This window comes from Diceros bicornis, chromosome 36, assembly GCF_020826845.1.
Source record: "Diceros bicornis minor isolate mBicDic1 chromosome 36, mDicBic1.mat.cur, whole genome shotgun sequence".
NCBI classification, from domain to species: domain Eukaryota; kingdom Metazoa; phylum Chordata; class Mammalia; order Perissodactyla; family Rhinocerotidae; genus Diceros; species Diceros bicornis.
In genome coordinates, this window is record NC_080775.1 from 17,842,201 (window position 1) to 17,866,190 (window position 23,990).

Below are 23,990 nucleotides of genomic sequence, written 5' to 3' on the forward strand. Positions count from 1 at the left end.
TGGCTTGTTTTTAAGTTGTTATAGGATGAATTTAGAGTAGTCTTTTGGGGTAGTTTAGCCCCATTACCAAGGTGTAAACCTTCTGGATGTACAACAAAAACTCTCCACTTGGGTATGAGCTCTGAAAACTGTGTAAGCTTAGGGAACTCTTCAACATCTAGCTCTCAGTCACTTTTTGCCCAGCCTTGTGGAGTTTTTAACTTAAGCATATGTGGCTCTTTCCACAGTAGAACTAAGTGAACTCTTATGTAGACTATCTGGAACTTTTTCTGCGTATAGCTCCTTCTACTCTGTCCTACAAATTCTAGCTCCCTCAGCCTTCCTGAATTCCAGTTTCTGTCCCCTCAGCTCATTGGGATCACCATTTCTTCTAGGGATTGCCTACTCTGCACTGAGATCCGGAAACTGCCTTTAGGCAGAAAGCCTGTGCTACTGATATCTGGAAAGTGCCTCTAGGTAGAAAGTTGAGGCAAATATATGGCTTATTATTTGTATTCTTCCTTCTTGGAGATCATCATTCAGCACTGCCTCTGGTCTAGTCTCCCAACAGTTACCTCAATACATATTTTAAACATATTTTTTCAGTTTGTACAGCAAGAGTATAAGTCTGTTCTAGTTATTCCATCATGACTGGAAGTGGAAGTCTTGGTCTGCCATTTTATTTTCAAAACTTTTTTTCACCCAGAATTAGCCCCAAATGCCTAGTCTATAATTGCTAAGGAACAGTCTGTTAATTCTGTTTGAAAAATTTAAAGAAACTTTTTAGTGTACAGTTTTTCACTTGTGTCATTAACAAAAATTAAACTTCTCTACCATATTCGCCCTTTTGTATAGTAGTCTATTGCCTGTAGTAGTTAAGGGGGAAAAAAGCTGGATGTACTACTAACTGATTGTTACCATTCTCATTTTTTAGACCTAAAGATTGTCTTCGGTCTGTTATGAGGAGAGTGAACCATAAAGATCCTCATGTTGCTATGCAAGCTCTGACTGTGAGTGATTCTATTTTAAGTTCTGCCACAAAATTATCTGGCAAAATTGAGCTCTTTTAACTTCTGATTTTATGCTTTTAGCTTCTAGGAGCATGTGTATCAAACTGTGGGAAAATTTTTCATTTAGAAGTTTGTTCAAGAGATTTTGCTAGTGAAGTAAGCAACGTATTAAACAAGGTAAGGAACATTATTTCTAGAAATGAGTTAAGACAGTCTTCTTTCTTCATGTATTTCATTGTTCACTTCTTCACATTTTAAATCACAAAGGACAATTTTGTGCTTTTTTTTTAATCCTTTCTAAGCTGTGTCTATTCAATATATAAATAAATGTTATCTTTCGTTTAATAGACTACAAATTTACATACTTCGAGAGTTGGGTTTTTTCAAGGCAAATTAGAATATATTTAATCTCTTTTATCATTCCTTTCATATAATAAGAAAATATGTGTATTTCTCTGCCTGATTAAGTAATACCAGGCTATTTTAGGCGCAGTTTTTGTAACTATTTTTGTAGCCACAGAGATATTTTCCTGATGTGGAACTGTTCAGAAATACGGCCAAAATATGGCTCTGTTGTTTTCATCTTGACATGAATAAGGCCACTACCTGACCATCACAGAGTTTTAATGCTACACTGTCTACTTAACTGAATGTGGAATAAAGAATTCGAATTCTACAATTCCAGGAATTTTAAAAATTTAAGTTACTAATTAATATGTGTGAGTTTTCCCAGTAAAAATTGATGCATTCTAAAGGTAATTATTTCTGGCTTTTGGTGGGGAGGGAAAGTGGGGTGGATAGAGTGGGAATTATATATCAAGAAAAAATTTTAATGTGTTTAAAGGGAAAATGCCTCATGTTTTTTGGGAAAAATGAGTATTTCCAGGTTTTAGTAGAAAATAGTATAGAAATGAGATAAGAATTTAAAATTCTGTACTTCTTTACAAACATTATGATTATGTGATAATTCTTTTCCGGTTCTTTTATTCACTTATAATTAGGTATTTTCTACTAACTAATAACCATCCTTTTAATATCTTGAATGTCCATGAAAATGTACAACTGTTTATGAAGAAACTCTAATGTAATGTTTTCTATCATTTAATTGAAGGTGTGATACTTAAACTTGTATTTAGTAGCATCAACAACTGTTTTGAAAAGTAAACAGCTGCATATAGGACAAAGGACTTCTCTTTATTTTCCAAATGTTTTGCAATGAACATATTAGTTTTTTGTTTTTTTTTTTTTTTGTGAGGAAGATCAGCCCTGAGCTAACATCCATGCTAATCCTCCTCTTTTTGCTGAGGAAGACCTGCTCTGTGCTAACATCTATTGCCAATCCTGTTCCTTTTTTTTCCCCCAAAGCCCCAGTAGATAATTGTATGTCATAATTGCACATCCTTCTAGTTGCTGTATGTGGGACGCGGCCTCAGCATGGCTGGATAAGCAGTGCGTCGGTGCGCGCCCGGATCCGAACCCGGGCTGCCAGTAGCGGAGCGCGCACACTTAACCGCTAAGCCGTGGGGCCGGCCCGAACATACTGGTTTTATACTTAAGGGGGACATGTTATTTTGAAGAAATGAAGTTTCCTGGAATATTGACATGCAGTGGACCTCAAATTAGGTCTCAGATAATTAAGCAACTTGGAAAAAATACATAGTCATGCACATTAAAAGTCAGGAATTAGAAATAAAGGAACCATACCATTTATTCTCTCTTTCCAACTTATTTTTTATTGGCCTGCAAAAAACAAAACAAAACAAACTACTTTTCTTTGTCTTCCTGATGTACTAAGCTTGCTTAGTTGCAAAATACTCTGAAAAGTCCTGTCTTTCTGACCTCCAAAATAAGTTATTGCATATTGAATCTGTTTTAATTTGATGTGGGGTATGTATTGTGGTATCTTCTATTGTTTTTCACAGTGTGAAAATAAAATTAGTTTGTTTCTAGTAACCAACTATATTTTCTTATGTATCGTCTAGAGCTGGGGTAATTTGGGATTTAGAAAGAAATCTACAACACTTTATAATTTTTATATTTAAGGTATCTGTATTAAATCATTAGCCAGGAAATCAGTACTTTTTAATTAACTTTATTCTCTGTCTTTTAGGGTCATCCTAAAGTGTGTGAAAAATTAAAGGCTCTTATGGTTGAATGGACAGATGAATTTAAGAATGATCCACAGCTTAGTCTAATATCGGCAATGATTAAGAACCTTAAGGAACAAGGAGTCACATTTCCAGCTATTGGCTCTCAGGTATTTTGTAAAGTTGTGTGTGTGCTACACTTTGTTTCTCTGAGGTAGCCATGTTCATTTGAATTTTTCTCTTTTTCTTCCAAACCCAGGTAGGTTTTACTACTCCAGAGGAATTTTTGTTAAAAATCTTGCATTCACAGGTGCCAGAAAAATATAGTGGAATATTAATGTGTTCCAACTTCCGTTTTCCCACTGTTTCTCCTTATAAATGAATTGGTTTAATATTTTGCAGTTTTAAAATGTTTTTATATTATTTTAATAATATAGGCAAAATTGCTTTATTATGTCAGGTAATAACTGACAATCTTATTAAATGCTCTTAATGCTATAATTTACAAAGAATGACAGCTCAAAAATTAGGATAGGCTTAAAATTTCAGGATGAGTTTGAGGTTCTTTTGATTATAAAAATTATGAATTCCTGTATTAAAAATGGGAAGGAGTTATAAGGGAGTCCATGGGAAGAGAAGCACATGAAACATCTTTGCCCTTAACAAGAGCTGACTAGTGCATGAGTCTTCTTCCTTTCTCCTAATAAATATGATCCATTGAAAGGCTTGACTTTCCTTTTCCAAAAAAAAATTATTTATACGATGAGATCAATATCTAATTTAGGTGATATAGAAAAAAATGAAAGGGTATCTCTTTCATTCTTTTTCTATTCTGGGTCACCTTCAGGATGCCCAGCTAATCAAGGGGGTTAAACTGTGTGGTAATTTCCTCTACTGCCTTTTCCCACTGAGTGGATCGGGTGGAATATGATGAGTGGTGGGCAAGCCCGAGCACCTCTCAGCTGTGGAGGGCTCAAGTTCAGGGTTTTCACCACCTCAGGGAATTGTGAAGCAATTCATCCAGACTTATCTAGACTTTCTTCCCAAGGCACTTCTCGTTTATCTGAGTACTCTTGAGATGTGAAGACCCAGAAATCTATTTGGGGGGTGAAGGAAGGAGAGGATATTTTTCTTCTTAATTGCTATAGTTTTACAATGATAAATTATGTCTTTGAGCAGTATTCATTCTTGATAGCTGGCTTTTACTACTTTCAGAGTAATTTCTAAAATCGGTATAGTTAAGGAATAATTTTATGCAGAATAATTGAAGATATTTTATAATAATTTCCTTGACAACAGAAGCAACGTTTAATTATCAAAAAGTAGACCCACTACAGAGAAACAAAGAGTGTAGATGCGTAGTGGAATTGCAGTTTCTATACCCTGAGAACCTGTTCTAGAGCTTGTTACTTAAATTATGGTTGATTGACTATCATCACCACCACCTAGAAGCTTGTTAGAAATGCAGCATCTCAGGTGCCACTCCAGACCTATGGATTCATTAGCGCCATTTTAACAAGATCCCCAGATGATTCTGTATGCACATTAAAGTTTGAGAAACACTGCTCTTGAGTACAGCTTTCAGTGCAAGTGAAAACTTCATTTCATTCCACAAAGGGACTTGTTTCTATAAGAGAAGGAAAAAGAATTAATGGTCTCAGATGTAGCTTTGTTTGGTTAACCTAGAATCTCAGATAGTTGTGGGAACAACTTTAGGGATTCTTGAATCTAATTCCCTCATTTTACATATGAGGAAACTGAGACCCAGAATTGTTAATTGACTTGCCCAGGGCCACAGCTAGTAGTTGACAGAGCTGGAACTAGAAAACAGGCCTCCTGACTCTCAGTCCAGTGTTCTTTCCGCTACACGATCCTGCTTCCTTTTGATGTAAAGGTTAGTGGATATGTGTCTGTCCGGACTAGGCTTCAAAGGACAAGAAGTGGAGCGAACACTGGCAAGAGCATTTATTGATTGATTGGCAGAGAAGTTAGGTTACTGTCCTGTTCAAAAAGATTCAGAGCCTAGATCAGCAATCATGAAGTTAGCAGTTACTTCTCTTCTTTTCATCTAGATGTTATAAAATATGTGATAGCTAATTTTGTCATAGTTGCTGTCTTTCAGCCGCAAGAAATATATAAAGTGCGTGTAAAGTAAAGTGTGATGAGATAGAATGGTGATTATTTTTATAGTAGATTTTTAAAAGCTTATCATTGAAAACCATATTTGTAAAGAGCTTCACATTTAATGAAAAAGTGCATCATCTAGGATCAACTGCAGAAGTCCCTCTAGATTTTAAAGTCACTTAGTTGCTGAAGTCATTACTACAATTTAATCAGTCTAGATCTTTGTTAGCATACTTAACAAAAGCCTCTGAAAATATAAGATTTTTTTAAGTACATTTTTTCATTCAAGTACAGAAGAAAATAATATAAAAATATTAAGGCAAGTCATACTTTAGTCACCTAACTCATGCTGCTGTGGTTCTTTTAATACTAACTTTTGCCATAGAGATAAAAGTAATGCTAACACTGCTACTGTATTTGACTAGTTAATAAGGGAAGTATCATTGCCACACTTGGAACCTGATGATAGACAGAAACTTTGAAAAGTGTGCAGCTCAGGAATGTAGGGCTTACTATAGCTTGTTTCTGTACTTCCTTCTTGACTGATAGAGATTCCTTCACAGACCACAAAAGATCAATATGTCTATTTTGTGAAGTTAAATAATTATGGAAAAAATTTCAAGTATAAAGGGAAAGGTTACCTCTGACCAAACATACCTTCAATTTTCAGAGGTGTGTGATGATTAAAACATTATCTAAAGAAGATTACAACTAGAGGTGGGTCAGAATTTAGAGTGCTTAAAGTTCTAGTCCACGAACTACAAAAAGATCAGCTTTTCTAAAAATAAATGCCTTGTGCATTTGTTTGACAATTTAAAATATACTAAGTCAAGAATATAGAACCATATTTTACTATGATGTTGAACATTTTGCCTTTAATTTACTCAACAATCATTTATTGATTGCTCGTAATGTTTAGACTCAGATACCCTCAAGGAACATATAGTCTGGTTTTGGAGACAGATATGTAAGCAGATAATTATAATGGAAGCTGAGATTTATTGCCTGTTACTATGTGCCAGGCATTCTTCTAAGTACTGAACATGTAGTAATTTGAATATTTTTTAGAATTCCATTTTTTTATTGGTTACTCTGAAATTACAATATACATTTGTAACTTCTCACAATCTATTTTGATTTGATGTTGTGTTATTTCATGAAAATGTAGAAACCTTGCAACTGTATAGGCTTTATTTACTCCCTACTTCAGCACCCTTTATGCTATAGTTATCATATATATGACATACATTACCTCTACTTACATTGTAAATGCCAGGAATGTTATACTTTGTTTTAAACCCTGAATGGCCCCCATCCTATCTGATTTTGGAAGCTACATGTGTTAATTTAATCCTCTCAGTACTCTATGATGTGTAGGTGCTATTATTCTCATTTTGTAAATGAGGAACTTGAGGTGCGAAGAGGTTAATGTACCAAAGGTCATACATTAGAAACTGGTGGGTCTGGGATTGAACCCATGTTTTCCTGACTCTACAACTTGCGTTCTTACGTACTCATATCATAGTACCTTCTTTAAAACTGTTATAAGAGGAACACAGAAGAAGTAATGCTTAATTAAGGGATTTAAGAATGTTTCATTGAGAAAGTGATATTTGAGCTGTTTACTGACAGTGACTTGAAACTCAACAGGGAAAAATGTGGATAGAGTAAAAGGAGCTTGAGGGGAGGACATTCTAAGTAGAAGCAAATGTGTGTCAGAGGTGTAAAAGCACCAGTATATATATAATATAAAAGATAAACGTACCCGTATATGTGTGTGTGTGTATGTATATATATAAGTATACTTATTTTATATATATATATGTATATATAGTAACTGATAAAATGGATGAAAATGAGGCCAATAAGATAGGCTGGAGTCTGGTTTGCCTTGATTGCCATGTAAAAACTGAGGTCTAGAAGCTTGTAATTCCGTAAGTGTGAATCAGTGTGTGTATTTATTTACTTGTGCACTACCTCATTTACAAAATATGTTTACAGTGGACAGTAATATATTATCAGAATTAACTACCTGTGTTTTGGTTTACAAAATAGTATAATCTTATGAGCATTTATATTGTTATATATGTTCCTGAAGGTAACATCCTGACTTTTGATCTGCAAGGAAGCAATAAAATATAACTCTTAATAGATACTTGAAATTTTCAAAAACGATTTATTTTTAAAATAGTTATCTCCTTCCCTCTCTCAATTCCTTTTCTGGTTTTAGAATTTTTCTAAAAATTTTTAAATCTCCTCTGGTCTTTCTTCTCTGGTTTGCATACCGTCTGCTTTTAGTTTAACCTCTTTACACAAATCTGAGAGAGTGTGGTTAGGCTGCTGGCCCTAAATATGCAATTGCTCTCAGTGTGTTTTCTCCAATTCTGACTCTTCTTCTCCCTTCAAAGTGGAGGCTGCTCCGGTTTGGGTTTCTTTCTTCAAAGTCTGTGGTAGATTGATGAGAAAGTCTTGCAAGTTCTTAGGTTAGGTGGGTAGGAAAGTTTGAGAACAACCCTTAAACGGTGTGTTACTTCTTTTGTGTTAGGCTGCAGAGCAAGCGAAAGCAAGCCCAGCTCTGGCAGCCAAGGATCCTGGTGCTGTGGCTAACAAAAGAGAAGAAGAAGATTTAGCAAAAGGTACGTTTTTAAGTCCCTGATGGTGAGAAGAAAAGTCTCTTACTTAATATTTTTATCCCTGAGATATTTAGAAATAAAAGAATGGGGGGCTGACCCAGTGGCGTAGTGGTTAAGTTCGCGCGCTTCGCTTGGGTGGCCCGGAGTTCCCGGGTGTGGACCTCCACACCGCTCATCAAGCCACGCTGTGGTGACATCCCATATATAAAATAGAGGAAGACGGGCACAGATGTTAGCTCAGGGCGGATCTTCCTCACCAAAAAATAAATAAATAAATAAATAAATAAATAAAAATAAAAATAAAAATAAAAATAAAAATAAAAGACTAGGACTTTACAGCTAAAGCCGAACTCTACTTTGTTCCCCTCCACAGTTTCATTTCTTTCCTCTCCTCTTCCAAGGCAGCTACTATCAAATGTGTCCTTTCAGTCTATGATTTTATAATATTTTTACTGTACTATGTATCCTATATATCTATAAACAATACCAAATACTTTGTGTCCAACAAATTCTTTTTTCATTAATAGTATATGCTAGGTACCATCTACGACTTGTTTTTTTCATGCAGCAATATGTTTGAGATCTATTCATAATGAGACTGTAAATCAAGTTTATTTGTTTTAACTGCTGTATAATATTGCCATGTACTAATAAATATATGCTGTAATTTATCTAACCTCCTACTGATGGACATTTGGGTTTTCTGATTTTTTTTTTTTACTATAACAAGTATACTGCGTTGAGTGTCATTATACATGTTTTCTTGTGTGTGTGTGTGTATATATATATATGTGTATGACTATTTTGTGTGACTAAAAGTGGTATTGTTGGCTCATGGGGTAGGTATGTCTTCAACTTTGCTAAATAGTTGTATTATTTCCTTTTCCATCAGCAATGTATGAAACCTCTTATTATTATTTTTAATCTCCTGACAACATTTAGTATTGTCAGAGTTTATTTTTTGTGAATCTGATAGGTTCAAAATGATGTCTAATTATTTTAATTTTTATTTCCTCTGTTACTGGTGAGGTTTAATCCTTTTTTGTACCTTTATTAGCTATTCTGATTGTCTTTCTTTTTTACTGAGTCTTTTTTTTTTAAAAAGATAATGGTATGTAGAAAGTCTTTATTTTGGATGTTAATCTTTTGCTTGTTATATCTGTTGTAGATGTCTGCTCTTGGTTTGGGGCTTATGCTTTAACTTTGATAGTAGTGTATTTTATCAGACAAATTTTAAATTTTGATGTAGTCAAAAGTTTTACTTTTCTCTTATGACTTTTGCTTTTTTATGTCTTAAGATATTTTTCCCTACCCCGAGATGCTAAAAGATATTTTCCTATGATAGTTTTAAAGTTTTGTTTTCCTATTAGGTTTTTATTGATCTGAAACAGAGGTGGAAGGGAAAAAGAGGTTATAGGTTGAGTTGAAAGCAGGGTAATCAATCTGTTAAGATTACATTGCCAAGCCTTAGTGACACATGGTGATTAGGGGAGGAGATGGAGGAGACACATTTGAAATCTATTTTGGAGAATCTGTTAGGAGAGACTTTACTGTAGTTATTTCCAAATTCCAATTCTTAGACTGATTATGTAACAATTACCTTTGGAGCAATAAAATACAAGTTCTCAAATGCTACCTTTGAGGCTCTGATTTATTAAGTTCCTCAATGAGGCTGGGGACTCTTGACTTCCCAAATGATTTTGCTTATTATTTTGGGAACTTAAGCTATAGAAATACATTGAAAATATGAAAGAAAATATAAAATATCTGCAGCTAAATTTTAAAGAATAGATCTAAGAGTTTATATCTTTTTATTATCCACAATAATTTAAATTGTATCCATTCAGTAAAGATAGGTATCATGCTGTTCAATTTTTCTGTTAGTTTGCTTTTTAAACTTTCAGTTGTGAATGAATGAATAAAATTGATGGAATGGTGTTTGTTCAGTATAGGGTGTGTCCTAGTTTCCGGCTACGCTGTTGAAAGAAGAATACTCTTTACCTTCAGATGTCTTTTTGTACCTCTTTGGATTATTGGGTATATTAACATTTTTGGTCTTTTTAAACCCATTATTTTCCAGCCATTGAGTTGTCCCTGAAGGAACAAAGGCAGCAGTCAACCACCGTTTCCAGTCTGTATCCAAGCACATCCAGTCTCTTAACTAACTTCCAACATGAAGGCCGAAAAGTTCGTGCTATATACGACTTTGAAGCTGCTGAAGATAATGAACTTACTTTTAAAGCTGGAGAAATTATTACAGTTCTTGATGACAGGTGATGCTTAATATTAAATTGCACATTCATATGAAAATATACAACTTACCACTTTTGTGTTTCATATTATTCCTGTTGAATGACTTTACCTAATATAATAAAAAAAAGATTGATGCAATTATTTTCTCTGTAGGAGAGTTGGTTGCTTTGCTTATGTCATACTGTCTAGATTCTTATTTTTTAGTTTAATTTTTTTCTCATCTATTATTTAGTTTTTATTTGTTTTGGAGGCCTAGTTTAATCTATTCATTTTTGGTTCCGTCTAATAATATATATTGTTAAATTTGTAAAAAAGTTAAGATTTTAGAAAATACACTGAATATGTATATTTATGGAATTTATAAGAAATACATAATATATTGTATTTATTTCTTTACACAGAATAGTATATCTGTGTGGAACAGATTCGTTTTACATGGATTATATACATTTACCTAATCATAGGGGAGGTGTACAGTGCATTGCCTTTTTTACTACAGCTTTATGTTTACTTGAAAATTAATTGTTACTGATGATTGCTACTGATAACGAAGTACTAAAATTTGCAAGTGGTTTTTAAAAATAATTCAAATATATTTAAGGTTATTCCTATAGTATCACAGTTATAGTCTAATATGTTTTCTTGAGTGGAAGAAAATGAAATAAAATTTGAGTTGGTCAGCTGAAATTGCACAAAACCTTGATCATTCATTCATTCAAAAAATATTTGAGAGCTTGCTAGCTTTCCTTATACTGGGCACTGAGGATATAGTGGTGAACATGGGTATGCACCTGAGAATGTGTTCCTTGAGAACGTTTTGTGCTATAAATGGTGTCATCTGTGTTCTCTTGGGGAGGAAAAATTTGCTAATATGTACTAGAAAGAGCATTGATTTAGGAATGGAGATCTAGATTAAGAGCCTACTATTTATCTTATTACAAAGGATTCTTAGGCTGGAGTCCCTGAACCACCTGAAATTGACAGTTTTTAAGTGTGGGGATCTCTTTTTTGGGGAGAGAGTTTAGAGCCTTATATTAGATCCTCAAAGTGTTCACCAGCTTTCCAAAAGATAAAGAACTCTGTATTTAATATCCTCTTATCTTCTCTGAGGCCTCATCTCTTATTTGTAATAACAATACATTTATTTACTCCTTTACTGGATTGTTGTGGGATTCAAATCTGGTGATAATATAAGTTAAACACTATAAAAGGTAAAGATGTATAGAAATAAAAATATTTATTGTAGTAAAGCATTGTTTTTTGTTCCTCATAGTGATCCCAACTGGTGGAAAGGTGAAACCCCTCAAGGCATGGGGTTATTTCCCTCTAATTTTGTGACTGCAGATCTCACTGCTGAACCAGAAATGAGTAAGTATTTTCTAGTCTATCAGTGGATGATATCCATAATCCTCTTTTAATGAAAGTAGAGTAAATTCAACTTTCTGGAGCAGGGATTCTCAGATGTTAGTGCTTCCAAGGTGTTTTTATAAAAATACAGCTCCCTGGTCAGTAGATTATTTACTAGAAATCATCTAATTATCTAAGAGTTGAAATCATCTGTCTACCAAGATAATTTTTAGATGGACTATGGACTTTTCTTTAAAGAGAAAAAAAAAATATATATATATATGTGTGTGTATATATATATATACACACCATTGTAAAAATGCAGATTAAGAAGTGTTCTGGAATATGCATTATGGAATATACATGTACATTATGTATTTTCATTATCATCAGTTGATGAAAGTGTAACAAATGCAGTGTAACCTCAAAGAGAATTCTTTCTGTTCACAGGTTGAGACCATTTCTTTAGTGTCTAGCCCCAAACTTGGAAGCAGTGGCCTCTAAGTAACATAATGGCTTTCCTAAGCCCTCATGCCAGATATGCAGAAGATGTCATAACTAATCATATAAATAGTTTTTTGTTTGATTTCCACACCTTTGCTGACCAGGAGAAATAAACTAGAAAGTGGGCCAAGGAGGAAAAGTGATATAACTGGCAGGCGTAGTAGTTGCAAGAGACGTTAATTGCCATTAGCTTGTCGAAACATTCATAGACAGGTCACTGTATTTCTACATAATAATGTATTTTAATGACTCTTCATAATGGTGAGTTAGAGTCATCAAGATTAAGTCATAATCTCCCTCTGTTTAAGAAAACAGAAATATGTTCTAGTCTAGAAAGAGTTCTGTTAGCAATTGAAGTGTTTAGAATATTAAGAGTTTTTGTATATAAGTTGGTAAGCTACAGTTACCTGGAAAAAAAATCTCATCTCATCTCATCTTTCTATAATGTCAGGTAGAAAGTATCAAAAAAGGTTATAAACCACAAGATGCTTAGGTCTTTTTTATAAGAATTTTAAGAAAAGATCTTTGTATTTTATATCTTTTTGTTTTCAACAGCACCCAGTACTGAATATTATCCAGAATACAGGCTATATAAATATTTATACAATAAATGATACATAAGTGTATGTGTGTGTGTTTATATATATGATAATAATAAAAAGATACTTTTCTTTAAAAACGTAGGAATACCTCTCTTTCAAAAGAAGGCTTTAAGAACAAACCGGACATTACAGATCTTTGATAAAACAATGCCCTCTCGTAGTTATTGCCAGGTTGTCTTGTGTTACTTTTATAGAGACAGATTTCCTGATACCCATTCCTTTAATGGAGTTTTTTTTGTTAGAACTCAAAGAAAACATGTTGTAGAGCCTTGTTTAAGTGGCAGCGCATAGTGTGCCAACTTTTTACCCTGTGCTTGTGGTGGTGTTTTTTTGAGGGGGGGGGGCGGTTAGGGTTTTTTTTTTTTTTTTTTTTGGCCCAAATCAGCTGTTGGAAAGGATAGAATTGCTTTGGACTTCTGTTCAAGATGAGATCCAAGATCTCATGTAGGTCGTGTAACCCTCTCATCTTTTTTCCCATTGTATAGCAATGCAGCTTTAAAATGAGCATCCTGGCTCTTCTCATGTGTTTCACTCTGTACCACCTGAGAGAGAAACAGGAGCGTGTGTTAGAGCATGTGTAATGGAGTTACAGTTCTCAAGCTTGTTAAATGAGTGCTCTCATGGTCCTCGTAATATCATTCTTTTTTTTTTTTTTTTTTTTTTGTGAGGAAGGTTAGCCCTGAGCTAATATCCATTGCCAATCCTCCCTTTTTTGCTGAGGAAGATTGGCCTTGGGCTAACATCCGTGCCCATCTTCCTCTACTTTATATGGGACGCTGCCACAGCATAGCTTGACAAGCGGTACATTAGTCCATGCCCAGGATCTGAACCTGCGAACCCTGGGCCACTGAAGCAGAGCACGCGAACTTAACCACTATGTCACCAGGCTGGCCCCATAACATCATTCTTTATGAGGAAGTAGAAGTCCCTTTCACTTAATGTGTTAAGTGGAAGTGTCTGTCCTATTTAGCTTGTTTGTGTTTTGGAGATGCAGTAAGATACTGTGAAAGCACTTTATATATATGTATATATGTTTTTTTAATTCATTTATTTTTTTTGGTAAGAAGATTGGCCTTGAGCTAACATCTCTTGCCGATCTTCCTCTTTTTGCTTGAGGAAGATTGTCCCTGAGCTAACACCTGTGCCAATCTTCCTCTATTTTTTGTATGTGGGATGCTGCCACAGTATGGCTTGAGGAGCAGTGTGTAGGTCTGCGCCCGGGATCCGAACCTGCGAACCCTGGGCCCCCGAAGCGGAGCATCCTAACTTAACCACTACGCCACCAGGCCAGCCCCCACTTTATCTCATATATATATATATATATATATATATATATAATATTTTATATGTATACACACACACACACATGCATACATAGTATTAGTTCCTCTGAGAAAAAGCACTGCAAACTTGTGCATGTCAGCTGTTAGGATGTGAAGTCTACCATGTGTTCTCTTATGGGTAGCAGCCAATGCAGTGCCATCCTAGCTTTCTGCTTGTTAAAAGCTCAAGATATAAAAAGCAGAAATATCTATAGCAGATGTCTCTTTTTCCCCATGGGAAAATGAAATCAACTGAAACTTTTTTTTTGGATGTAGAATTTTGCTGTATGGTGACTTGAATGGGATAAATATGTTCCTTATGTTGGAAATGAAACTATTTCCATTTTATACAGAAGCACACAACACAGAATATGTCAGTGATAGGACTTCTTGTTCTCAGAATAAAATCACAGGCCAGATTCCAGTAGTGTGGCTAGTGGAGCCAGACAGGTTGGCATTCAAATCTAGGCTTTGCTGTTTATTAGTTTTCTCCTGTGCAAGAGTTTTTAATCTTTCTAAGCCACTGTTAACATCATTTATAAAATGGGCATATCTCATAGGATTGTATTGAAGATTCATTGGGGTGAGGGAAATGTGATATTCCATTAAGCAGATTTAGTAGTTTAATAACTATTACTTCTCTTCCTCAATTCTGCCCCTTTCCCATGTTGGTTCTTAATGTTTTTATGAACACTAATTGAGGACATTGATACAGAGATGAAGAATCCAAAAAGGAAGTTCCTTCATTAAAGCTGTATGTGTCTCTCAGTATTATTTTGGAGAAGGTTAATTGCTATGTTAAGCATAACTTTATGTTAACTCATTAATTTGAATTACTAATTATATAGTTTGTTACTAGTTATATTGATTAGTTTTTAAAGATTGCTTTGTTTTTTGTTTTTTCCTGTGAGGGAGATCAGCCCTGAGCTAATATCTGTGCTAATCCTCCTCTTTTTTTCCTGAGGAAGACCGGCTCTGAACTAACATCTATTGCCAATCCTCCTCCTTTTTTTCCCCAAAGCCCCCCAGTAGATAGTTGTACGTCGTAGTTGCACATCCTTCTAGTTGCTGTATGTGGGACACGGCCTCAGCATGGCCGGAGAAGCTGTGCATCGGTGCGCGCCCGGGATCCGAACCCGGGCCGCCAGTAGCAGAGTGCGCCCACTTAACCGCTAAGCCGCTGGGCCAGCCCAAGATTGCTTTGTTGAGCAAAAAAATATTGCTTCTGGCCAGTAGTTTGTGGATCCCTTAATAACCACTTTTTCATCGCAAAGAATAATGTAACTAAAAAATACAGGCTGATTTAGTGGAAAATCCAGATTCCTCCCAAGGCCGCTTGTAAAGTTCTCCACCGGCCTGGATGTCATTCCCTTAATAAAAAGTCTGAGTAGTGTGCTGGCGAACATATAGCTAACTTTCCAATTCATTACATTGAAATAGCATGGTCTATTAAACGAGATTTTTCTTTGAAAAGACTGGTAATTTAAAAAGGATTTATTTTAAATTGCAAGGGTCATTTATCTATTGTAAAACTTTGCTTTTTGTCCAGCAATTTACTAAATTCTCATATGTAGTAGGTGATTAATCTTTGTTTCAGAAATATACCTCTTTTTTTAGTGACATATCTTTATATCTCATCTCTTCTAAAGATGAGAAACTTAAGAAATCTCGAGAGAGTTTCTTCAAGTAATGTTCTGTCATTATTGCCTATATCTGCAACCTATTTCTTCTTTACATTGAGTCTCTCAGCTTGAAGGGAATATAAGAAAAACCCAGTTTTCTCTTGGAAGTTAAAGTGCTTTAAAATAGAATTTTAAATTTATTATAAGGAAAAGATAAATGTTACATGTTTTACAGTTAAAACGGAGAAGAAGACGGTACAATTTAGTGATGATGTTCAGGTGGAAACAATAGAGCCAGAGCCTGAGCAAGCTTTTATTGACGAAGTAAGTGATGTGTCCTGCATGAGAGCAGTTCATACTTGGTGTTGAAGTGGAAATGTTTTTCTTGTCTTCTTTAAAAAATTGATTACTTGATTAATGCATGTATTTTGTTGTTTAAAAAATTCTAATAGTATAGACAAAGCAAAAGTTCTCCTTGAAATGGCCTCTCTAGTCCCATTCTTACCATATCAGTACGTATAAGTTGTACCTTATTATTTTAAATAATAATATTTAGTATTCCATAGAGTGGATTTATCGTGATTTAATTATTCTGTTAGATGCTTAGGTTCTTTTCAGTTTTTTGTTGGTTTTTTTGCTATTACAAACAGTATTGTAGTGAGACTTTCTTTGGATATATTTAAAAGAATGTGTGACTGTTTTAAAATATCACTATTTGATGCTCTGAAAATCATATCCTTTGTAACATTTTAAACTTATGATGAAAAATGAGATGTCCTCTTTAAAATATGTGAAGGGGTTTATAGATTTTTAGCCTTCTTTTAGGGGAGCCAGAAGTGGAAAGTTTGAAGAGCGCTCTCTTAGAGAAGCAGATTGTAGAAGACCGTGCTGAGAGCCAAGGAATGCCACTGGCTCAGGGACACTTGTGTTCTGCCGATTGCGTCACATAAGAGAACGCATGTGCAGCCAGACTAGTGGTCTTGTTTCTCTGAGAGTAGATGATTTCAAATAGGGTGTAGTTTTCTGTAAACAAACAAAACAGAAATTATCCGCGTGTTAGTTGATGCTTCCTCTCGTTTTACTCCCACCTCTCCGCCTTTTTTTTCCTGTAGGCAAACCTTTCTGACATTGTGTGCCTTCTTTTTTAGACTACTTAAAATGAAAATTGTGAATCTTTTACATTGAAAAATAGTAGCCATTTCAAAATACAAGATTCTTTTGACTTCAGAAGAGTTTTTTATATACTTGTGTCACTTTCACTCGTGATTAATTCACCTCAAATTGTTCTCCTTCTATACAGAATATAGAGTTTTGTTTTGGTTTAAATAACTACTTTGCTTAGAATTGGTAGTCTTTAGTTTATTTACCTAATGTACCTATATTTAGTAGCATAACCACATAAGAACCACTCATAGAGAAAAGTTTGTAGTTCTTAGCAGTATTCTTTGGTACATGAGATCTATATTTTGATTTTTAAAAACTTACATATAAATTCATGTGTACTTATATAATGTATAGATATATTTATGTAGTGATGGCTTCATTAGTTTCACTGGTCTTATAACAAAAGATTCTGAAACAGGTCTGAGTCATTGCTTTGAGATGCCTTCCAGCCTTTCCCACATAGGAGAATGGAGAAACCACAAATCCTCCTCCTTCCTTTTATGACAAACTGAAACATGGGTGGAAAAAAAATCTAGAACAAATCCTTATGGCCCTACTTAGAAGGAGAACAGCTGTAATGTAGCTTAGCTATGCCTTATTAAAACAGCTGCATATTCACCATGGTGAAGTAATAACTGAGTTGTTAGTCATGAGTAATGCCAGCTTGAGAGAGAGGTTACACCTGTCAGCATGGCAAGGCTGCAGCTCCTCCAAAACAAAGTGACACAGAAATCCACTAGCATGACATAGGAGATTGAAGAACTCACATGATGTAAGTTTAAATGTGGCTTTATTTCTTCTCATTTAAGAGAGTGTCTATTAACAGTTTCAAAAATAAGTAGGAAGAGCTTTCAAGGCTCTGACTTCACATGGTACCAAAGATAATACACAGATACTAAATACATAAAAGCAAAATTGGAGTCTCCATATCTATGAATTATAAAAGTTCTCTATCCGTTATCAACAATGAAGTGAGAACATATTGTTGTATAATGATTCATTGCTTTTTATATTAACTATTTAATTCCTGTAGGATAAAATGGACCAATTACTGCAAATGTTGCAAAGTACAGATCCCAGTGATAATCAACCAGATCTTCCAGAGTTACTTCATCTTGAAGGTAAACCTTGTTTTCTATTTACCTTGCAAATAAAGAATAATTAGAGGTTATATCTAGTGTTCATTCAAATTACAGAATGGTTTTATATTTAAATAAAATTGAGAATGATATAAAAAATGTTAACATTTCTCCCTCTTCTGTGACCTAGACTCACATTTATATGCAGTTTAATCCTTTGGTAGAATTCAAATTCTTATACTTTTTATTCAAATTAAGTATTTTATTCAACATTTTAAAATGTAAAATGAAAATTGATACTTGACAATTTTTGATATCAATACAATCAATCTAAAGTATTGATTTTCTAAATACCCGAAGTAATCAGTCTTAGGTTCTCTGGGCTAAGGTTAATTAATATAATTTTTACTACTACAAATTAGATTTTTTATTTCTTAAATTATATGAATGTCCATCAAAGACTGGCTTTCTTTTGCTGTGTTTTCTTATATTTCTTCAAATCTTGTCATCTTAGCAATGTGTCACCAGATGGGACCTCTCATTGATGAAAAGCTGGAAGATATTGATAGGTAAAAGGACATGTGCTATGTCTACATTGTGTACCTGCTTTCCTGACGTTGGGCCCCAAACTGCATAGTGGGATAGAGCTGCCATTTTATTTTGTTTTGTTTTATTTTATTTTATAAGCTGTGCCAAGGGAGCCAGTTCTCATTCACTTGTTTTCTGCTAGATGTGGGCATTAGAATTAGACCCTTCTGTCCTCTGTTTTAAAAAGTGAGGATTTATTTGACCTTCACTATATTAGTCTTTTTTTTAAAAATAAGCGTTAACTGTTGTAATCACGTTTGCTATAAGTGGCATTACCAGAGCCCGCAAATGACCCCTCTCTTATTAACTAGGGAAACCTAGATATTTCAAGGTAGAGTCAAGTACAATAAGCTAGAGTTCTCCCAGCACGGTACCTAAACCTTAAACAGTTTCGGTTGCGTTGGAGCTAAAGTATAGGATATTTTCTGTTACAAGGTTAGATTTTTAATAATGTCTACTTATACCACTTTTTGCTATTTTTAGGTGTCTTATTATTTAGAACATTGTATCATTTAAATAGCTATTATGTTTCAAATTATTGTATAATATTTCAGAAAACATTCAGAACTCTCAGAACTTAATGTTAAAGTGATGGAGGCACTTTCGTTGTATACCAAGTTAATGAATGAAGATCCAATGTATTCCATGTATGCAAAATTACAGAGTCAGCAGTATTATATGCAGTCATCTGGTGTTTCTGGTTCTCAGGTAAGCTTTTAAAAACAAGTATATCATTTTAAATTCTCAAATATATTTGAGATTATTTGGAATAGCTGTGTTTTTGTGAAATGTGCAACTTTCTAAAAGTAATGTTTAGAATAAAAATAAAGTTTAAAAGAATTTTTTACTTAAATAAATGTGTAATATACCCATTATACTAGTAGTTCTTTTTTGAAAAAACTGTTTTTCTGTAGGGGTACACATTAGAATCATTCATCAAGCTTTTTAAAAAATATGGATGCTTTTTGAAAAAATACAGATACTTTGGCCCCACCCCAGACCTTTCAAATCAGAATCTTCAGGAATGAGGCCCAAACATCTGTATATTTTTAAAGCTTCATATGTAATTATCTGGGTAAGAGTTGCAATTTTTGTCTGAGTAAAATTTCTAATTCTTAGTAAATTCTTCTGAGTATCTACAGTTTTCAGTTTTTTAGTGAGCCGGTTTAATCTGAATTTTTCCCTTTCCTTTACATGAGAATGCTTGTAATGCAGTTTTCCCTATATTCACCCAAAGCAACTATTTCAAGAGCCTCTTTTTCACAAACTCAGTAAGTTCAGAGTATAGGGAATAATTAGCCAGGCACTCCATTTTCTCCATGTAAAGTGACACAAACTTTGTGCAGATTAATGTTTTTTTAGCATGGTCCATTTCCCCTGAAATGAGGGGTCAAAACCTTGGAGATGAGCAGTCAGGCTTGAGGGGCTAGATAACTCCTCCTCATGGATCTTGATACCAGTTTGAGCCAAAAAAAAAACCAAAAGATTTGCAAAGTATTAAAAAAAAATGCATTTATAAAGACTGGAATAGAGCTGTGTTAATAATAAAGACCTTTTGTATTCTGATCTATGGTGAATCTCTTAGGGCTTAACAGAAGTGCTAAGATGATTGTGGTCTTGTATCCTGATGGTTGTGTTACTGTCTTGACAGCTGGTAAGAGTCTTACTACATAGACAGTGGAGTTTCTTTCCAAACGTGTGGAGTGGAAGGATCTACTGAATACTGCAGAAAATAAGAACATTATGTGTGTTTAAGATTTGGGGCATTTAAGACTTCAATTTCTTTAGATGAAAACAAGTATAGTTTTTAGATGCAGGAGGAGTAAAGGGCCAAATCTAGCCTTCTACGCATTTTTTTTAAATAAAATTTTACTGGAACACAACCATTCTCATCCATTTATGCATTATTTCTGGCTACTTTCTATATGGGCAGAGTTTAGTAGTTGTGACAGAGACTGTATGGCCCACAAAGCCTAAAATATTTACTATCTGGACCTTTACAAAAAAGTTTGCTGACCCCTGCTTTAGAAAGTTAGTTCAATAAACCGTAATTTAGGAAATACGAATTGTATCTGTAAGCAAATGCAATCTATTGATATGAAACAATGAACTGAAAGACACTTCTTAAACATCCTTTGAGATTCCTTTTAGGGAAGTATTTAAAATATCAACATGGAAAGAGATTATATTAGTATGAAGTTTCAAGGTAAGTTTCTTTACTGCTTCTGTATGGACATAAACACAAATTTAGCTAATGTGTACATAAGAACAAAAATCATCGGGAGCCCACTTCACTGAAAAGTGTTTTTTAAAATGCCTGTTAACAGAAGTAACTTAAAAAAAAAAAGACATCAGAGCTGTAATTGCTGTTCTTTTTGTAACTGAATGCCTCTGCAAAGAAAATTTGAAATGGCTGTTAAAATCTTGGAGAATCTAATGTGTTTTATCATGAACTGTTCTAGGTGTATCCAGGGCCTCCTCAAAGTGGTGCTTACCTGGTTACAGGGAATGCCCAGATGAGCCATCTCCAGAGCTACAGTCTTCCCCCCGAGCAACTTTCTTCTCTCAGCCAAGGAGCAGTTCCATCATCTGCAAACCCAGCCCTTCCTAGTCAGCAGACTCAGGCTTCTTACCCAAAGTAATTTGATTATTGACTCTTGTTTACAGTTAGTGCTATTAAAACTCTTAAGTGCCCTCATCATCTGTAACTATAAGAACTGGATAAGAAAAATCCAGGGTAGATGTCATCGCTGATAGCAGATGGTCAACCCCTGCAGTGTTGCAGTCCTAGCCAGCGAGCCAGTCCTTTGTCTCACTGATTCATTGAACTGCCGTGGTCTAGTTCTAGCTCTGTAGTTTTTATATTCCTGTCATAATTTGTGTTTTTATTTGAGTCTATGATGATATTTGCTAAGGATTTTAATGAAACAAATTTGATAACTATAATTTTTTCCACAAATTTCATATAAAATCTAGATATTTTTGTTATCATTATTGTTTTAAAATTTATAGTTCTGGGCTATCTCTTAAAGACAAATATTCTTTTCTTTTGCCCCGTGTTGGAATTTAGTATATATCACAGCAAGATAAACCATTTGAAAAGAGATGGTACAGAAGCTAAATGGCCCTGTGGTTCATGGGGCAAGTAGCTGAGCGTGGAATGACAGGCCTTATAATGCCCCCTAACATGTAGTTAAATGATTATATATTATATAATTTAAAATTATATAAATGCCTTTTCTGCTTCAATGGGAATCTAAGCTGAAGTCTTTCCTTTAAAGTGAATAAAAGATGGGCTTTAAGAGTTCACTGGTGTGTAATTCTAAAAGTCGTGATATTCTGACTCATGACAGAAGTTTCTTGGTGGCACAGGCACAGTTCCTAGGAACCTTTCCATCAGTGTTGCAGTTGCCCATAAGGTGCTCCTTTACTGCCCTCACTATTGTGTTATTCATCTTCAAAAGAGTCACACTCTGGGGATGCTTGGGGATTTTCAAACGTTATTTTGTGGTCACATCTAGTATTCTGAAGTGACCTTGAGAAGGACGGTAATAGGGAGGCCTATTATAAGCATCAAAAAACAGGGTGCTCCCTACTGGGTTATGTAGCCTAGGAAAAAATGTTAGATGTAGCTCTTTCCAACCCAGGACTTTTTTTTTTAAAGTTGAAATTTGGTGCAAGTGAATACCCTTACATGGAAAATAAGCTAATCGGTAGGGGCAGCTGTTCTTAGAAGAATAGCATGCTGCTTTAAAACAAGATAGAAAGTGAGCAGAGGTAGGTGGTGTTAAGAAGTCAGCCAGTGTGCATGGGTTATGTGGGAAGCTAGTCCTCTGTCATTGTGTCACCTGCTTCTGTAGCTACTTGGTTACTGGAGATTACTTGGGGACCATTCTTAATTCAAGGCCTTGAGAATTTATCCTTTTGAGTGAGATAATCTGTTGGTAGGTGCTTAAACCACGATGTGCTATAGAGCTGCAGCACTGTGTTGCTATTTGCTGGGGGTTGCTCTGTCGCTTCTGCAGTCAAGATGTGAAGTCCCTGGGTGGCGTGTGATCTATTCTGGGGCTTGACTCTGCTCTGATATGTTGTAGCTATTAATGTCAGCTCTCAAAAACACATGTAGATTTCAATAGGTGGTTTTTGTAGAGCATTTCCTTGAAATGTTTAACTCTCTTTGCCTGGCTAATTCCGATTTATACTTTAGTTCTTAGCTTCATCTTTTCTGAAACGCCCATCTTGCCTTCCCACCTGTCCAGCACTGTTCCTCCTCTTTGCTGTCACAGGACCCCAGCACACTGTGTACTGTACTGTCTTGTAATTGCCTGAGAACTTGTCTGTGTCCTCACTAACCTCTCTTATCTTGAGAGCTGGAGCTGAGTCTTTTTTACCTTTATATCTCCACTGTGTAGCACAGAGGTTTACACCTGGTAGAAACTCAGTAAATATTTGATAAATAAATGTTTAATGTTGATAAGAATTTCAAGTGCTGTGTTATGCCAGTGAGATATATTTTTTAATTCCTTGCAAAGGCTTCACAAAGGCTTTGAGGCAATTTTTAAAAAAGTATATAAATGTGTAACATATTTATAAATACATAAGAACAGGTGTGTGTGTGTGTGTGTATTTAAATGAAGAAATTGATGGCAAAGCCAATGGAGATAACAAGATGGGAAGGAGCAAGAATTGGAGTTAGAAGTATACTTGGTGGAGGTGTACTGCATATTTGACTCGAGCTTTTTCATTGTAAATCAAAGTCAATGATGACATTTTTTTTTTTTTCCGTTTTTGGTAGGCAGGTTTTTAGTATCCCTCAGTTCATATCGAGGATGCAATTTCTTACCCTTTTATATATAATTTTGGTTCTGGGGTATCACTTTTCCAGACCTCTGTCACCCTAGGACGATCTCACTGATAACTGGGGAAGATAGTACTGACACACTTTCTAAACCTGCCTGTAGTGATGGTGGCGGTGATAGTACTAAGCCGACCATAGCTATGCACTTGTCTATTATTTCAGTTTACTGCTGTTAAACAGATGTTTATTAAACATTTAGTCTGTGCCAGATACTGTGTTAGACATTTGATGTACAAGTATAATTTAGAGTTTCTTTTTTCTTACAGTTTTGAGATATAATTGACATATAAAATTTTATGTTTAAGGTGTACAACCTGTTGATTTGATACATTTATATGTTGCAAAATGGTTACTACTGTAGCATTAGCTCCCACCTCCATCCCCTCACATAGTTACCGTTTCTTTTTTGTGGTGAGAACATTTAAAGATTTCCTCTCAGCAACATTCAAGTATATGATTCAGGATTATTAGCTATAATCACCGTGCTGTTCATTAAATCCGCAAACTTATTCATCTTATAACTGGAAGTTTGTATCCAATATCTCCCCATCTCCTCCACTCCCTGACCCCTGGTAACCATCATTCTACTCTCTGTCTGAGTTTGACTTTTTTAGATTCCACATATGAGTAAGATCATAATGCCCTCAAATCTCATCCAAGTTGTGGCAAATGGCAAGATTTCCTTCTCATGGCTGAATAATATTCTATTTTGTGTGTGTGTGTGTATCTATCTGTACATATATATATATACACACATATACACACCACACCTTCTTTATTAATTCATTGATGGACACTTAGGTTGTTTCCGTATCTTG

The 23,990-nt window shown here is 34.9% G+C and overlaps 1 protein-coding gene across 2 annotated transcripts in view; it reads left to right on the forward strand.

Moving 5' to 3' along the window:
- The window catches only part of STAM (signal transducing adaptor molecule), a 74,641-nt gene that overhangs the window by 44,935 nt on the left and 5,716 nt on the right, over nt 1–23,990 (forward strand). For both annotated transcript variants that reach the window (XM_058532498.1, XM_058532499.1), the window contains exons 3-13: nt 914–989; nt 1,071–1,166; nt 3,100–3,246; nt 7,746–7,836; nt 9,914–10,106; nt 11,360–11,454; nt 15,719–15,807; nt 17,681–17,768; nt 18,241–18,295; nt 18,869–19,022; nt 20,777–20,952. In XM_058532498.1, coding sequence (XP_058388481.1) covers nt 914–989; nt 1,071–1,166; nt 3,100–3,246; nt 7,746–7,836; nt 9,914–10,106; nt 11,360–11,454; nt 15,719–15,807; nt 17,681–17,768; nt 18,241–18,295; nt 18,869–19,022; nt 20,777–20,952 — 1,260 coding nt within the window. The remainder of the gene's footprint in view (nt 1–913; nt 990–1,070; nt 1,167–3,099; nt 3,247–7,745; nt 7,837–9,913; nt 10,107–11,359; nt 11,455–15,718; nt 15,808–17,680; nt 17,769–18,240; nt 18,296–18,868; nt 19,023–20,776; nt 20,953–23,990) is intronic.